This window comes from Alexandromys fortis, unplaced genomic scaffold (assembly GCF_014885135.2).
Source record: "Alexandromys fortis isolate MF-2015 unplaced genomic scaffold, M_Fortis_MF-2015_v1.1 scaffold_20, whole genome shotgun sequence".
NCBI classification, from domain to species: Eukaryota; Metazoa; Chordata; class Mammalia; order Rodentia; family Cricetidae; genus Alexandromys; species Alexandromys fortis.
Window position 1 is genome coordinate 204706 of NW_026067903.1, and position 18435 is coordinate 223140.

At 47.2% G+C, this 18435-nt stretch overlaps 1 protein-coding gene across 2 annotated transcripts in view; it reads left to right on the plus strand.

The window, feature by feature from the left end:
* The window catches only part of Fhl2 (four and a half LIM domains 2), a 66463-nt gene extending 54082 nt beyond the window's left edge, over window positions 1-12381 (plus strand). For both annotated transcript variants that reach the window (XM_050134771.1, XM_050134772.1), the window contains exons 3-6: window positions 464-638; window positions 6876-7045; window positions 9513-9699; window positions 11793-12381. In XM_050134771.1, the coding sequence (XP_049990728.1) occupies window positions 464-638; window positions 6876-7045; window positions 9513-9699; window positions 11793-11944 (684 nt within the window). In that variant the 3' untranslated portion in view covers window positions 11945-12381. The remainder of the gene's footprint in view (window positions 1-463; window positions 639-6875; window positions 7046-9512; window positions 9700-11792) is intronic.
* The last annotated feature ends 6054 nt before the right edge of the window (window positions 12382-18435 follow it).

An 18435-nucleotide genomic window follows, 5' to 3' on the forward strand; every position in this document is an offset into this window, starting at 1 on the left:
CGGACGTGAACTTTCTCACCGTGGGCCTGTTGCCCTCAGTGACATGAGATCTGACAGGCGACCCTGTCTCTTCTCTCCTGTCCCACAGCTGTCCACACCGACCCTCTTGCTCTTTCCTGATCCACTTTCTGCTGGCCCCAGATCCTGCCCCGGAGCCTGTGTCTGAATGCCCCAATACCCAGGGTCTCTCTAATGTGCTTGTGACCACAGTGGCCCATCTTCTGAAGATACTTTGTACAGGAAGGACAGTTTTCAAATCACACACATGCACACACACACACACACACACACACGCACATGTGTACACACTCTAGCAATGCAGCACACCAAGGCTCCCGGGCTCCAGCCCACTTGTGTCCACGTGTGTCCTGAGGGCTTCGCTGTGCCCCTGTGCTCCGATGAGTTAGACAGCAGCTCCACCTTTTCTGTCCGGCCTCTGACGGTGTGGTGTCTGACTCTCCAGGACTTGTCCTACAAGGACCGGCACTGGCACGAAGGCTGCTTCCATTGCTCCAGATGCGGGAACTCGCTGGTGGACAAGCCCTTCGCCGCCAAGGAGGAGCAGCTGCTGTGCACCGACTGCTACTCCAACGAGTACTCGTCCAAGTGCCAGGAATGCAAGAAGACCATCATGCCAGGTCAGAGCGCGCGCCTCTCCCGCGCACGCGTGGCGCGGGAGGGCCTGAGCCAGTCTAGTGATGTGGGACTCTCGCTTGGCCAGAGACACTGGTAGTGGTACTTCAGTTCTGTCCCCTGAACTACAAGATGTGTTTAGTGACCTCAGATGGGGGGTTGGTAGCACACACCTTTAATCCCAGCACTCAGGAGTCAGGGCCGGTAGATCTCTTGAGTTTGAGGCCAGCCTCGTCTACAGAGCTAGTTCCAGGACAGCTAGAGCTATACAGAGAAACCCTGTCTCAAAAATTGGAGAAAAAAAAATTGCAGGGGTGAGGTGTATCGTTAGGAGGTGTGGGATCTCTAAGTAGAAGTTATGTTCAGTCACCCCTTGGTGTCTCCAGACATTGATTGGGTCCAGGCACCAACACACACAGATCCTTAAGCTCCTTATGCAAAACGCCCAGTGCTTACATAGAGCATCTTCCCGTGTATTTAAAATCATTTGCAAGTGCTATATGAACACCGCTATATTGTGCTATGTGGAAGATAATGACAGAGGAAGTCGATATAAGTTCTCTAAGGAGATAATTGTTTTCTTTGGGGATTCTTGATCTACAGCTGGTTGTCAATACAGAGAACTGGCCAGTAAGAAGAATGCCGGGCGTTCCCTGGAAATACAGCTCCTCCTCTCCCTTACTTTTCCCACTACACGTGTTTTCTCGTTCTGCCCTGCTTGCTGAGTTTGTACTCAGTGATTTCAGCAACTATGACTTGTGCCCTGGGGTGTCAGGACTGGCCAAGAACTACAGGTTGCTTAGCTGCAGTCTCAGAGTCCCATCATCTGTCTGACTCATGGAGTTATGTCCTGAATAGACAAACAGACATCAAAAAGGACAGAACCTCAACTGGGTTAAGAACTGGACGTAGGCCGGGCGATGGTGGCGCACGCCTTTAATCCCAGCACTCGGGAGGCAGAGGCAGGCGGATCTCTGTGAGTTCGAGACCAGCCTGGTCTACAGAACTAGTTCCAGGACAGGCTCCAAAGCCACAGAGAAACCCTGTCTCGAAAAACAAAAAAAAAAAAAAAAAAAAAAAAAAAAAGAACTGGACCTAATGATAAGGTGTCTCTTTTTTCACCTGGAAAAGACAGTGTACGTCTCTCTCTCTCTCCTTTTGGTTTTGTGAAGGAAAAAGGAATCTTTACTTTTAAAAAGTGAGAGAACAGCCCAGGTATTGAGGTACACACCTTTAATCCCAGCATGCCAGAGGGAGAGGCAGGCAGATCTCTGTGAGTTAGGGACCTGTCAGGGTAAGTTAATGAAAATATATGGAGAACCGGTGTAGCTCAATGACAGAGTGTTTGCCTAGCACGTGGGTTTGATTACCATCACTGCAAAAATACACACAAACAAACATGCACAAATACAGGATTGAAGAAGCAAATCTTAGCAGATACATGACATAAAAATGGGCATTAGAACAGCTCAGAGAACCTGGGCTAGGATTCTGATGTCACCCCCATTTTAAAAAAGGTGGAGCAGGCATAGGGGTAGTTTCAGGGGCCACCGTGAGGAATAGCCTTTGCATGACCTATTAAAGGCTGTCCAGATTCAAGTTGCCTGGTTCAGCCAATAAAAATACAGGTCTTGGGCTGGAGAGATGGCTCAGAGGTTAAGAGCCTCTTCCATAGGTCCTGAGTTCAATTCCCAGCAACCACCTGGTGACTCACAGCCATCTATAATACGAATCTGGTGTTCTCTTCTGGTCTGCAGGCAGAACACTGTGTACATAATAAATAAATACACCTTTTTAAAAATTACTTTAAGAGCCAGGTCGCTTTTAGCAGCAAAGAGCTTCCGTCCCTGGAGTGTCATTAGGAAGTATAGGCCCTTCCTGGAAGCACCAGTAAGCAGGTCACCTGGATTCAAGGGGGATGGCAAGCTGACTGAGGACAGAGACATCTGTGAGCAGATGGGACTCAAGGAAATGTAACTTTGGCTGCGTGGGGAAGGTGGACAGAGCCTGTGCAGACAGTGGTCCAAGCAAGGCCATCAGGCGCCCTCTAGTGGAGAAACTGTGTATAGACAAGAGAACTCAAATTGTTTACAATTGACTGTTAACAAGGTCCTGCCTGAACCTGGCCAGTCTGGAAGCTGAGGCAGGAGGATAGTGCATCCCAGGCCAGCCTGGGCCGTAGTGCCAGATTCAATGTAAGATAACTAAATAATTTAAAGTGTCAAGACGTCTTCTTTGGAATATTTTAACTATAGGGAAAGTTAGAATCAAGGGGAAGCAGACACATTGAGAAACTTTAGAATCACCAGGTGTATCCACTCTGTGGCCCACAGGCTCTGTGTGTCCCAGAACAGCCACAGATGCCAGCAACATGTTTGTAGGTCACAATATCATATCGTCAGCTGGTGACACACCCCTGAGACCACCGTAATATTGAGTCACCACTAAAGTGTGTGTGAGAGATTTAAAAATGTGAATTAACCTTGGGACTCTGAGTTTTAAAGTACACGTGTGATTTTAAGTTGAAATTTCTTAATGTGTTAGCCATTTTAGCACTTAAAATATTTCATTATTCATAATACCCATAATTTTAATTTATTTTTGGTACAACTTAAGAATTTGAAGTTTGTTAATCAGAGAACTTTTTTTTTTATTGAGAATAAGAAAAAAAAAAGTTTCCGCCTCCTCCCAGCCTCCCAATCAGAGAACTTTTAAGTAGAGCTATCAAATATATTAAATTTGAAAGTGAAGTTTAAAGGAAATTCGTTTCGCCCCGCTGGTTACTGAGACCAACATAGAGCCATTTTAAAGTATTTTTCTTAAAGAATCACCTTCGGTGCCAGGTGTGATGGGGCACACATTTAATCTCCGCCCTCCATCGATAGAGAGAGGCAGATCTCTGAGTTCGAGGCCAGCCACTTACATGATGAGTGTCTGTGTAAAAGCACAAACAAAAGAATCAGATGCAACTGAGACCAAACATTTAAGACCACTCTGGAAAATATAAGCACATATGATGAGGGAGGGGTTGAGAGAAAGCTTAATCCATCCTCCTACCTCAGGCTCCCTAGTGGCTGGAACTTTAGGTATGTACACCTGCCTGTCTCTGGTCGAAGGAGATGTTTAACTCCACTGTGCCAGCGGCACCGTCAATGAAGCATGTAAAAGCAAATGAAGTTGGAGCTGGGGAGATGGCTCAGTCAGAAAGTGCCTGACTCCTGTCACTTTCATAGGGGTGTGTGAGCTGCAAAACCTCCATGTCGGAACGGCAGGGGAGGTTGGAAAGGGGTTTAAGGAGGGGCTTCTGTAATAGTGTTCACACTGATCTGCAGTGTTCACACTGATCCTCTGCAGTGTTCACACTGGTCCTCTGCAGTGTTCACGCTGGTCCTCTGCAGTGTTCACACTGATTCTCTGCAGTGTTCACACTAGTCTAACCAGGCGGGTGTTGACGATACCTTTAGTCTCTCTTACTTGTTGCCTTATTCATGCTTTGCATGTGGCAAGCAGGCTTCCTCACACAGTGGGAGTGACAGGAGGACAGTCCTGGGACCACTCTTACTGCAGGGCAAAAAGAGCACTGATTGGTCATTAGGATCAAGTGTGTACCCAGTCACCAATTCCCAGCCACAGTCACCCACTTCCACAGACATGTAGTGCTCCCTCATGTGACAGGACCATGGTGAGCTCTTCGTGAGGACTTGCATTTTGTTGGAAAGATGTTGTTGCCCTTTCTTTGCATTCTGTCTGCTCCACCTCGGATACGATAACCATTTCTACCAAGGAGAAAAATACTACAAGTCCCAGAAGCAGCTGAATCCTGAAAGAAGAACATGCTGGAGATGGAGTGACTGCCCGTTCTCCTTAAATGTTTGCCTTCACTGCTGGGTCAGGAACGTAGACAATCTGGCTGTTCAGTGCTGGCGACAAGAGCTGTCAGAGAATGTGTCATCATATGCTAAAACATAATACAGAATCTGGAAGATGCCAGCCAGTGTTGGCTAGTCAGTGCGCCCAAAACAAGATGGACAGTGAGAAAAATAAGGTGGACAGCTCCTGAGGGACAACACCTGAGGTTGACCTCTGACCTCTGCACATACGTGTCCACACGCGCGCGCACACACACACACACACACACACACACACACAGTTGGGGGATATGGGGGAGTCCAATTCGAGTCAAGGGTTTTGAGTTTGTAGTTTCAACTTTAAAATTTAAATCACCCAACAGAATAACCCTATGTCATTGGCAGCCAGGTCCTATGGACGTGTGGAGTACATGATGCTTAAGAGACAATTTAAACTCACATTGTGACACTTGGTACAGTGGATGCTCTTGGCCTCCCTGCATGCCAGGGAACACTGCTGCTGGGCTATAGCCACTGCACTCAAGCTCCGACCCTTCTGTGGGAGAGCGACTAGCCAGCTACACTTTTGGGATTTTGTTGTTGTTTTTGGCTTGCTTTGCTTTTGGCAAAGAAGAGATACTGCAGCATTCTGGGTGACAGACTGACATATGGGAAGTAGTTGGAGAAGATATGTGGGACGAGAAGTGTTACTTCTCCAGAAGAGATAATTAGACCTTTGGTAAGGTAGAGTCTTATTGCTATAACACTTTTTCCGGTTAATACGACTTTTAAATGACGGTGACACGCTGTGACAGGAATGGAAGCGCCCAGCCTGAAGGCACAGCTGGGGAGGAGCAGCGGGGAAGGCAGAGCTAGCTGCAGGACAATTCAGGATGGTTAAATCCTAGGCTACGTTAATTAGAAACTTGGGGCCCAAGAGGGGTATGACAGTGGGCATTGAAGCATTGCCCACCAAAGGCTGACCCCTCTCACATCAATCATCAACCTATAGGCCGATCTGATGGGGGAACTTTAGTAATTGAGGTTCCTCTCCCCCAGTGATTCTACCTCATATCAAATTGATAAAAACAGACAAACAAATCCAACACCCAGCACACGAGTTTATCTTAAAAAAGAAAAGCAAATTAAATCTCTGATGGTCTTCTGGACAAGAGCCCAAGAAAGTCAGTGTGCAGTTCCTCTGGTGGGCAGGGTCCCTCTAGACCCTTCCCAAGCCTGCAGCCCAGCTACACAGCTCCAGCCCAGCCACACAGCTCCAGCCCAGCCACCCAGCTGCAGCCCAGCCACACTGCTCCAGCCCAGCCACACAGCTGCAGCCCAGCCACACTGCTCCAGCCCAGCCACCCAGCTGCAGCCCAGCCACACTGCTCCAGCCCAGCCACACAGCTGCAGCCCAGCCACCCTGCCCCAGCCCAGCCACACAGCTGCAGCCCAGCCACACTGCTCCAGCCCAGCCACACAGCTGCAGCCCAGACACCCTCTGCAGCCCAGCCACACTGCTGCAATCCAGCCACCCTGCTCCAGCCCAGCCACAGTCTCTACTTCCTCCAGTCTCTGTTCTCCCACTTTGACTGTTTGAGCTCACCTGTGCAGTGCCCCCACCACCTTCTGTGTGACACCTGCTGACTGGTCCCTCCAGTTTGCCCTGCCCTTCATGCCTAGAAGACCAGTGCTAGGATGCTAGGATCTTTTGTGCCTAGGGCTCGGCAGACAGGTCCTGGGGAAGTAGAGGTACAGAGGAGGGACAAGTGTCATTAGAGAGCCGCTGAGACAGCATCTTGGTGAACTACACCAGCATGGGTGCAGGACAAGGGGACAAGGAAGCCCACATAGGCAGGGTGGCTCATGAACATTGTGATGAAGGGAGAGACAGAAGGCACTTTCACTGTAGTGAGCACACTATTGTTTATTTCTGAAATTTCCCATTAGATGTTTTCTATTCGACTGAAGTTTGACCGCAGATAACAGAACCATGGGAGGTTGAACTATGAGTGTAGAGTAGACCGTTATCATCCCCATGTGGCAACCTTCACCAACACCACCCCGTAAGAATGCACTAAGCCTGTAGTTATCATCTATGTTTTGTAAAGCAGAAAAGCATTCAATGTCTATTTTCACTTAACATTTCCAACCACCGTATCTAATGTAACTCTCAAGTGCCTAATAAGTACCCGTCCTGTCCAAGGATCACACATCTAAAGCATTGCATCTAAAGGCAAACTAGGACCTATCTCCAGCTAGAGGCGAGCCTTTGAGAGCAGGAGAGACTAGCTGTATCATGAAACTCAGCGGTAACAGGCTCTGGAGGCACATCACTGGGACCCCCAAGCCAGCCTAACCACATCTGCTGCTTTCTCTTGCCTCCCACCACAGGTACCCGCAAGATGGAATACAAGGGCAGCAGCTGGCATGAGACCTGCTTCACCTGCCAGCGCTGCCAGCAGCCCATCGGAACCAAGAGCTTCATACCCAAGGAGAACCAGAACTTCTGTGTGCCCTGCTATGAGAAGCAGTACGCCCTGCAGTGCGTGCAGTGCAAAAAGGTGCTGAGCTCCCCCGGGGCCGCTCGAACTTCTCATTTCCTGTCCTTGGCCAGGCTGCCAGGCTGCCAAGCAGGAACACTATCGCATCTCCCTGCTTCGAGGGCGCGGCCGTTTCTGCCTTGCGTGTTTGTTCTTGTGGGTGTCTGTGCAGTGATCTTGGGTCTGTGATCCGGTCTCCGCTTCAAAGACATGAGCTCTGAGAAAAATTCATGCCTTCCAGAACATTTCTGACTGTTTATGGCCTGATGGTGGAGGGAAGTGAAACTCCCTGTCTTAACCTCTCTTTGTTCTGCTGATCTGAAATCAACAAGAGCCACAGAAGGGGGCTGCCACTCTCTCCCTCATACAGCTCCATGGGTGGTGACGCTTCCAGGGCCTCATTGCCATTAGAATTTAGGTCAGCCTGTTTAAATTATGTCTTTCCCCTCCCTCACATCCCTGCTCACCTGTGCCCTCCCCTCCCCCACTTCCCTGCTTACCTGTGTCCCCTTCCTCCCCTTACTCCCCTGCTCTACTGGCCCCCACCACATTGATGGTTGCTCTTTGTTGAACACTCCCGTACTTTAAATTCTTGTTTCTTCTGGGATATCTTTCCACTGTGCAGCTACCTCTTCTATCTTGGAAACAGTTTGGTCTTTTTCCGCGAGGCTCATCTTGATGTGATGGGGGAGGCTCCCATATGAATTTACCCATCATGAACTCTGTCAGCAAGGCGGGTATCTCATCCTGAACTCCTGGTTCACTTACGTGTGTTTGATGGCCATAGAATCTATATGTGAGGCCTAAAAGTCTCTTCATTTGTACTTATGCACAACAAAATCCGATCTCTGGGAGTCATTAACCTTGACATCAGCCCCATGGTCAGGCCCACAAACCCATAGGCACCCCTATAATCTCCACATTGCAAGACCCTGATGGCATTCCCTGCCATCTGAGTAACTCCCTCTGTCACATGCCCGTCCATGTGGTTGTTTTAGTTGCTAAAGTGCAGGTGGCACAGTCTTGTGGGGTGCATGCCTTTGTGTATGTGCTCCCCAAATCCACTCAGGACTTTCAAGACAGACACATCCCCCCCTCAGACAATGAAAGAAGCCGTGGAGAGCCAGGAATCGGAGGCCAGACAGGACACATTCAAAGGATGGATTTTAACCTAGGTGGAGATGACCTTGCAGCCAGTGGGTGTCTTGATACATGTTCCGTGGGACAGGACAAATTGTTCACAGAGTAGGCAACAAGAGAAACCAGCTAGGCTGGGGCGTGGAGACTGGGGGTGCTTAGGGAAGAAATCTCCGAGGAAGCCATGCTGAATTGAAGCCGAACCTGCTGATGTGGTGTGAAATGATGGGGTGGAGGTTGTGAGGAGAGCCTCCAGGCAGAGGAAATATCACCTCACAGATCCACGCCTCCTGTATCTCCTCAGAGCACGGAGGGCCAGAATATTTTCCATAAATTCTGTTCCTGACATGAGGGAGTGACTGGCCAATGGTCTCTGATGGGTGGCCTAATGACAAGAGAGCAGGGCAGAAGGAGTCCCGATTCTTCCTGCCTTGTCATTATCCTACTATGACTTCATTCTTGGGCAATGCTTGGGTTTCGGTCGAGTCCTCTGTAGCACAGAAATAGCGTCTTGCTGCATGAGCATCACGCAAGAACCCCAGAAACTGCCAGATGCTGCCACACTGAGGTGTGGCCCACCTTCCTTCACCACTGCCCTTCAAGCTTAGACCTCCTTAGACTCTCCCGATCTCTGATTCCGCTCTTCACCCAGCATTTAAATTCCTGAGAAAAATCTATATTTGAAAGTGACTAGATACAGTTGAGGGATGGAGAGTTGTCTGCCACTTTGCAGCTTCCTTCACAAACCTTCTATGTCTGGAAGACAGGGTGAGGATAAAGGCTCCCAGGATGCTGGTCCCTTCAGGTCACACCAGCAGATATACCAAGTGTCTTCCTTCCTGACTCTCTAGTTACTGTACAAGCTGGGCACGGGGATAGAGCTGGAGAGGTCGCTGTGCACTGGTATTTAAAGAAATATTCCACAGAGATTTGTCTCCCTTTTTATCGGTGCAATGTCATAGCTAGAACTGAGGTGCTGAGGTCTTTATCCATGGCTCTCTCTTCAGCGGCAGGGCTGCTCAGAAGTAGGCGTCAGCATCCTCAGTGTTGTCTCTGATGGTGACCGCACCACGGCGCCGCCTTCCTGTTTGGCAAGGTGGCAATGCCCCATAGCACCCATCCCTTCTGCTCCCCTGCACTAGTGACACCTGAGACCCATGGTCAACGGTCACTAGGGAGAAAGCCAAGAGCGACAGTGGTAGGGAGGGTAACACCAGGTGTCTGAGGTTTGAGGCTCAAACTGGACATTTGCAGGGGGCCGGGCTGTCTCGCATCGTCCACTGGCAAAAAATGGTAACAGATGCCTACCAGAAACCGGGGTGGCCCTGACTCTTGCACTTGTGTCCTCCAGCCCATCACCACAGGAGGCGTCACTTACCGGGAGCAACCCTGGCACAAGGAGTGCTTCGTGTGCACTGCCTGCAAGAAGCAGCTGTCTGGGCAGCGCTTCACTGCCCGGGATGATTTCCCCTACTGCCTGACCTGCTTCTGCGACTTGTACGCCAAGAAGTGTGCTGGGTGCACCAACCCCATCAGCGGTAAGCATCCTGGGAAGACCGCTGCCAGGGGATAGGCTGGCGGCCTCCTGGAGCACCACGGAGGCCTAGAGTGTTAGCATGGTGCTGTTAGCGTCCCGAGGCTCTGCGCCCAGTCTACCTTTCTGCCTCCCGGCTGCCCGTCCTTGGCACACTGCTTGTGCTTCCGCAGATTACTGAGAACTTCCCCTTGCCTGGTCATGGAGAATCATTGGCCTCTCATTGAGTGTTTCTGCTTGGGTCTGTGAGCCCATTGTAATCACGTGAGCAAACTGAGAGCTCAAAATGTGCTTGGCCGGCTGGCCAGTTATCTGGTCTAAGGTATCAGACATGCTGAAGATGTTGAAGGTGGAGACTGGATGGCTTCAGACTAAACATTCACCATGTACCAATCAGTGGCCAAGCGGGGAGAGAAAAGCGTGAGAGTTCTGTCAAATGGAGGCGGGCCCAGCCTAATGTGGGAAGTGTCATTCCTGGACAGGTGGGTCTGGGTTATACAAGAAAGCAGCTGAGCAAGCCATGGAGAGCAGGCCAGAAGGCAGCACCCCTCCCTGGCTCTGCTTGAGCTCCTGCCTCTGGTTCCTGCCCTTAACTTCTCTTCATGCCCACCTGTAAGCAGTAAAAAGGAAATCAACCCTTTCCTCCACAGTTGCTTTTTGGTCATGGTGGTTATCAAAGCAACGAGCAAACTAGAGCACTTCAAGAAGCATTCCTCCATTTACTTTGTATGTAAACTAGATACTCCATTTGCTTTTTTTTTTTTTTCCTTGTGGTTCTGAGGATCAAACCCAGGGCATCACACATGCTAAGCAAACACTGTGCCATTGTGTTATATCCTCAACTTTAAGAACTTGCTTTTTTTTTTCCTTTTTAAACAAACAAATAAACAAAAACTCCACAAGCTACTCAGGGAAAGAAGGCTGATGGGGTTTGCTTTGCATCCCTCCATCATGAGCAGAAGTGGCCTTTGGAAGGACACAGACACTTCATTAGAGACCACTGCTAAGACCTAGCCCTAGCGTGACTTGCCAAAGAGAAAAAAAACTTGACACTTTCCCCCATGTGGAAGGGTTACAATAGGAACTACCTGGTGAGTCAGAGTTGGGTAAGTTTGAGAACGGGTGTGGGTGTGGCTTCTTTGTCACACTGGACTCTTGATATCAGAAATTCGTCATCTAAATTTCACCAGAACACTTGGCAACTGTGTCATAAGTCCATGTATTCCATTCTTCTTGGTTGCAGAGTGGCCAGTGGCCATACAGACCACCTGTCGTCGATAGCATAATCAGCACCCTATGAACCTTAAACATCTCCTGAGGACTAGTCAAACATGAGTCACCAGAAAGGAGAGAAGTGAAACTAGTTAGTTTGCTTGTTTACCAATACTGGAGCAGGGCTGTAGCTCAGTGCTCAATTGTTTCCATAGCATGCCTGGCCCCGGGCCTGCCTCCAGCACTGCGAAAAGAGAAAACCGTGGTTTTGTTCAGTCCTTGACTCTTTCAGGGTCAGCTCCGGCCTGCAACCCCATCTTCCTTCATGGTACTGTACTCCGACTCACCGAGCCCCTTCTCTCACCCCCGCTCCTGATCTAGAGCTGGTCCCAGGGTCACCCCTCTGCAGGCTGGTCCTTCCCTAGCCCTTCCTGAGATGATCACACCTCACCTGCCTTCCCGCATCTACTCCCTTTGCTACAGCACCCAGCAAAGGCACAGGATCCTGTTCCCTTTTGTTGTGGGGAGCAGGTTTCATTTCAGGAGAAAACAGATAACGAATCCAGGAAACAGCAGGCACTTTTCTTCTCACAGTGTCGGGGTTGGAAGGCAACAACTGAGCGACACACCTAGCCCAGGCAGGCACTTCTTCATAGCGTGTTATCACACCCCTGTTGGAACCGGTTTCTGTGCCCGTCCTGAGTTCCTTGAGGCTTTGTAGAATTGATGATTATATGTGAATTCCTGGCTCTCCATCACTCATCCGAAGGTCGCATGCGCAGTAGGCACAAGGTTGAAGCGGATCAAACTGTAATGCCTTTTCTCAGCTCTGTGGAGACTGATCACCTGGAGACGCCTCACCCTGTGCTTCTCTTTCGTGCGCAGGTCTCGGTGGCACGAAGTACATCTCCTTCGAGGAACGTCAGTGGCACAACGACTGCTTTAACTGTAAGAAGTGCTCCCTGTCCCTGGTGGGGCGCGGCTTCCTCACGGAGAGAGACGACATCCTCTGCCCCGACTGTGGGAAGGACATCTGAAGGCAGCGCGCGGGAGCCGCAGCCTGTGACGCGGAGATTCGGATATTTTCTTTCTTAACCAGGCAATGCTGTGTTCTGCTTCCCCACCAGCCACCGCAAGGCTTTCTCTCGCTGTCTCAGCTTCATGTTAATTGAAATCCTTTAGCTCTCTGCACCACTGCCGTCCTAGCCGGGACTGTAAACCCCGGATGGAAAGATGACTTGGAATTCTTTGGAGACACGAGGCAGAGTAGATGAAAAAGCACTCCAGCGTGTCTTTATAAAGCGTCCCTCTTACACTGCCTATTTAATTTTTAAGTGCAATTAACATTGTCATGAATGTGTTCTCAAGGGAGAGCTGGGATTTGCAGCTTTGTAACTTCCTTTTTGTGTACACCCAGAGTAAGATTTATGTGACTTAGAATAAAGGTATTCAGAATAAAACCTTTGGCCAAGCACAGTGTGTAAAATTATGATTCAATATTGGGGTCTCCCTTTAAATAACCTTCCTAATGTTGTGCCCCTAATATGAATCCTCATGTCGTAGTGACCCCTGACCATAAAGTTATTTCATCGCTGCTGCATAACTGTAATTTTGATGCTGTTATGAATTGCATTGTCAGTATCTGATATGTAGGGTATCTGATATGTGATATCAGATATACTTTACTGAGAGGGCCAGTGACCACTGCCTGCAGCGGGTCCTGACGGGTCAGTGTTTGGTGAATATTGGTCCAGCAGGTTGGACTGGGACAGCAGTATTCATCAAAATTCCACCACACTTTGTTTCAAGAAAGCCTTCTGGCAGCACCTTATTTCCCGACTCTAATTTTTCTCCCTCCCAAGCTCTCCTCTTGTAACACAAATGTTCTACATTTGATGCATGAAACTATGCTCCATAATATGAATAGTGACAAGGCTAGGGGGGCTAATGACAGGGAACCCAGGTTTTGAGTCTCGCTTTCCATAGCAGAGATTGGCTCCATCTCATCAGCACAGATCTGTGTGAGCCTGCAGTTCTCAACCTTGGGGTCTTGACCCACTGGGAGGTGGTTGAATGACCCTTTCACAGGGGTCCTATATCAGATATCCTGCATATCAGATACTAACGTTACAGCTCAAAACAGCCGCAAAGTTAGTTATGAAGGAGCAATGAAATAACTTTATGGTCATGGGGTCACCAATGTAGGGGCCTTACATTTGTATTTTAATAAAGTTTGCCTGAGGATCAGAAAAGTAAAACAGCCACGCTGGTCAGCCTTACAGACCAGACAGCAAGGACACACACCTTTAATCCCAGAACTAGAGAGGATTATAAAACAGACAGCTCTCACAGAGTCTTATTATGAGATTCCTGAAGGCAGAATCACTATTTCAGACCGAAGTTGAGATAAGAGGCAGTGATTGGCTATTTTGCTTTTCGGACCTGCAGGTTGAGCCCCAGTTTCTGTCTCTGAGTTTTTATTAATCATGTTTCACACCGCAACACGAGGAACTGTATTAAAGGGTCACAGCATTGGGAAGGCTGAGAACCCCTGGTTGGCTGCCTTCTCATCCACCAAGCGAAGACACAAGTGACTCGAGCCACAGACAACACCAGTTTCTTTCACATCTTCAGCCCAGCACCCTGGGAAGGGGAGGCACACAGAGACACTGAGATCTTTAGTGTGTGTGTGTGTGTGTGTGTGTGTGTGTGTGTGTGTGTGTGTGCACGCTTAAGTCTCCCAAGTGCTGGAGTTACAAGGTGGTTTATCGTATCCAGCTCACCTTCAGGCTTTCACTAAAGAGGAAAACCAATACACAGCCACAGAGAACTCAGACTATGGCAGCAGCCCGTCAAAGTGTCTTCTGTCTAGTGGCTGAGCTAGGACACGGTGAGTCAACTGTGGACCTGACCATGCATTCATTTCTCTTCAGGATGGCAGCAGGACAACTTTTCTCCCTCTTCTTCCGTAAGAAAAGACAGTGTGACACAGAGGGAAGCTGTGCAAAAGGAAATACCTCTGTTCAATCATGTAAAATCAGGCGTGTTTTTTTTTTAAATGGGTACAGGATGTACTTTTATTTTTTATAATATCAAGCATGTATATAAAGTACGAGTCTTTTTTTTACTCACAGTTTCCTTCTCTAGTCCCATTCCCACTCCCGCTGAACCCCGAAAAGTCTTCTCCTACCTTCACGTTATAATCCACCTAGTTTTGCATGGGGGAGGTTATTTATTCAAGCATGGACAATTCACCAATGGCTACGCCACTGAAAAAAAAAATTACTCCCTTTTCCAAGCAGTCGTTAATCACAATAGTTCCTAGGGGATGGGTGGGACCTTATCAATACCTCATCCCTAAATGATAGGATTCTAAGGGGCCCCATCATGTGCTAATAACCAGAACTACTGATTTCATGAGGACAACAGCCATGCTATTGTCAGACAGCAACATTTTGTCAGTCCTTCCTGTCCTCCGGCTCTTACATTCTTCCCTGTTCTCTGCAGTGTTTGGATGACCATTTAGGGCTGAATACCCAACAGTCACTCGTTCACTCCCTGCTGCATTAATCATTGCCCACTGCAAGGCTGAGAGCAGCGCTAATCTATGGGTATAAACAAATATTGAGAAGGCAGGTTGATACCATGTGCCTTTAATCAAACAGTAGGCTCTCCACTTGTGCTTAGGACTTTCCCACAGGCTTTTCAAGTCAGTCTCTTAATCTGGGTGATGTTTACTAGCAGTAAAATGGGTGTGGTGGTTGGAATGAGACCTGTTCCTCAAAGTCTCAAGCATTTGGACACTTGGTCCCCAGTTGGTGGTGATGTTTGGAGTTTATGCAGGAGGAAGCATGTCATTGGGGGCAGGCTTTGAGGTTGTTTAGGCTTACCTTATTTGATGTTCATTCTATTGGAATAACACATGCTGTGCCACTGTATGTTGGAAGTATGCAACTTTTCATCTTATAAGCGGTTACAATTAAGAGACTGCCTGAGCCTCAAAAGAGAGTTGGACTTTGGCCTTTTAAACTGTGCTGAGACTGTGTAGGACTACAGAGACTTCTGATGTGGAACGGCATTTTGTATTATGTGTATAGCCATGAGCTGGAGGGCCAGGGAGGTGAATGTGGTAGTTTGAATGAAACTGGCCCCCATAGGTTCCTGTATTTGAATACTTGGTCCCCAGGGGGTGGAACTGTTTTAGGAAGGATTAGGTGGCCTTTTTAGAGGTGTGTCACTGAAGGTGAGCACTGGGGATTCAAAAGACTGTCTGTCACGTGGTTGTGTCTGAAGATTTCAGCTCTCAGCTATGGCTCCAGTGCATGTCTGTCTGCCTGTCTGCCTGCTACAATGCTCTTCACCATGATGGTCACAGACTCTAATAAATCTCCTAAAGTTGCCTAGTCAGAGAGTCTTACCACAGTAATAGAAGCCCAAGACAGGAGATGTGACCTTGCTGGAGGAAATGTGTGTGTGTGTGTGTTTGTTGAGGGGTGTGAGCTTTGAGATTTCACAAGGCTCATGGCACTCCCAGTGTGTTCGCTATGTCTCAAGCTCATGCTTCAGGATGTGAGCAACAGCTGCCCCTCCTGTTACCCAGTGCCTCCTTATCTCCACTCTGCCATCATGAATTCTGACACACTGAAACTATAAGCACAAAATAATTTGCTCTGGGCATGAGTATTTCTTATTGTTTTTATTAAGCTATATATTTATCTCCCCCCTCCTTTCTCCCTCCCCTTCTACCCTCTTCCATGATCCTCATGCTCCCAATTTACTCATGAGATCTTGTCTTTTTCTACTTCCCATTAGATTAGGCCCATGCATGTCTCTCTTAGGGTCCTCATTGTTGTTTAGGTTCTCTGGGATTGTGAATTATAGGCTGTTTTTTCTTTAGTTTATGTCTAAAAACCACTTATGAGTGAGTACATATTTGTCTTTCTGTCTTTCTCCAAGATTTTTATCATGAAAGGATGTTGTTTTTTGTCAAAGGTTTTTTTTTTTTTTTTTTTTTTTTTTTTTTTGAGCATCTAATGAGATAACCATGTGGGTTTTTCAGTTTGTTTATATGGTGGATGACACCGACAGATTTTCATATGCTGAACCATCCCTGCATCTCTGGGATGAAGCCTACTTGATCATGGTGGATGATTTTTCTGATGTGTTCTTGGACTCAATTTGCCAATATTTTATTGAGCAATTTTGCATCAATGTTCATGAGTGAGATTGGTTTGTAATTCTCTTTCTTATTAATGTCTTTGCGTGGCTTCGGTATCAGGTTAATTGTAGCTTTGTAATGAGTTTGGCAACGTTCCTTCTGTTTCTATTGTGTGGAGCAATTTGAGGAGTATTGGTATTAGTTCTTTGAAAATCTTGTAGAATTCTGTGCTGAAACCATCTGGTCCTGGGCTTTTTTTGGTTGGGAGACTTGATGACTGTTCCTATTTCTTTAGCAGTTATAGGTCTATTTAATTTGCTTATCTGTTATTGATTTAATTTTGGTGATATTTAACCAGAAAATTGTCCATCTCCTTTAAGTTTTCCAATTTTGTGGAATACAGGTTTTTGAAATATGATCTGATAATTCTATGAATTTCCTCTATGTCTGTTGTCATGTCCCCCTTTTCATTTCTGATTTTGCTAATTTAGATATTCTCTCTCTGCCTTTTGGTTTGGATAAAGGTTTGTCTATTTTGTTGATTTTCTCGAAGAACCTAATTTGTTTCATTGATTCTTTGTATTGTTTCCTTTGTTTCTATCTTGTTGATTTCAGGTCTCAATTTGATCATTTCCTGTCATGTAGTCCTCCTGGGTGGGTTTGCTTCTTTTGTTCTAGAGTTTTAAGGTGTTTTGTTAACTCACTAGTGTGGGATTTTCCCCAACATCTTTATATAGGCATTTAGTGCTATGAACTTTTCTCTTAACACTATTTTGTGTCCCATAAATTTGGGAATGTTGTATGGGCACTTTCATTAAATTTTAGAAAGTCTTTTAACTTTTTATTTCTTCCTTGACCCATTGGTGATTCAGATGAGCCTTGCTTAATTTCCATGTGTTTGTGGGCTTTCTGAAATTAGTGTTGCTGTTGAATTCTAATTTTAAGTCATGGTGATTTGATAAGATACATGGGGTTATTCCAATTTTTTTTTAATCTGTTGAGGTTTGTTTTGCTACCTAGTGTGTGGTCAATTTTTTTTTTTAATAGCTCCACTCTATTTGGTGTTCTGTAAGCTTTTTCATGGTTTTAAGGGATTTCTTGATTTCTTCCATTGTTTCTTTGAGAGAATTTTTCATTTCCTCTTTAAGGGCCTCAAAGATTTCTCCTAAAGTTTTTCTTTAGGTCATTTTCTTCTGCTTCATCTGTACTGGGGTGTTCAAGTCTTGCTGTTTTAGAGCCACTAGTTTTTGTTGGTATCATGTTGCTTTTTGTGGTGTTAAGTATCTTCTTACTTTGTCTACCCATCTTTTCCTCTGATTGGTGTAGTTGAGACTGTGTCTCTGGTGATCACTCTTCCAGGTGCCAGTGGATCCACGGCTCAGATGGTTGCTCCTTGTGGTGGAGTTGGGGCCACAAAGCCAGTCACCCTGGGCGTCACTTGGCATTCCTGGAGGTTGCTGCAATCTTGGAGGTCTTTCACGCCTGCTCCCATGGAAGTCACTAGCCTGGGCCTCTTCTGCAGAGGTCGTTGGCTCAGGCCTGGTGCCATGGAGGTGTTTGGCTTGGGCCTGCTCCCGTGGTTGTCCCTGGTTCAGGCTTGCTCCCACAGAGGTCATTTGCCTGAGCCTGGTCCTGATGAGGCCACTGGCTCGGGCCTACTCCCACAGAGGTTGCTCACTTGGGCCTGCTCCTGTGGAGGTCCCTCCCTCGTACCTGCTCTGGCTGAGGTCTCTGGCTGGGGTCTGCTTCAGTGGAGATTGCTGGCTTAGGCCTGCTCCAGCGGAGGTTCCTAGCCCAGGCCTGCCCCTGTGGAAGTTGCTGGCTCAGCCTGGTCCCACAGAGGTTGCTCCGGTAGAGGCCACTGGCTCCCTGGGAATGGTGTTTTATGACAGCTATAGAAAAGTAACTTAGCCTTAACCCAAAGCAAAAAGTTTCCTTGCATCTATACATAGATTACGGAATAAATTATTGGTTTACACCTCGTCATTCCATGTTCACTGGTCTACCTTCTCCATGGAATCAGGAACTGAAGCACCTCACTCAACCCTAAGATACACAATATCAGGCATTTAAAAATATATAGGAACTCACATTTTTATGTTTTATTTCACAATAAGGAAATTAACTAAGTTATTAAGCAACTAAAAAGATTAAAGATGTTTCAGTTCATAAAACACACTAGTAAAAATCAACCAAAAGCAAGGGAGAGTTTTGTCTTTGCAGTTATTTTTTGTTGTTGTTGTTCAAAATGGCAAATTACCAGAATATTTTCCAAGTTCCTTGATTTAGAACTTCAGTCTTCAAATGCAGTAACATTAAGATCCTGGCTAAGGAATCCGTCATTTAACTTCAGGGCTGTGCTCCTGACAT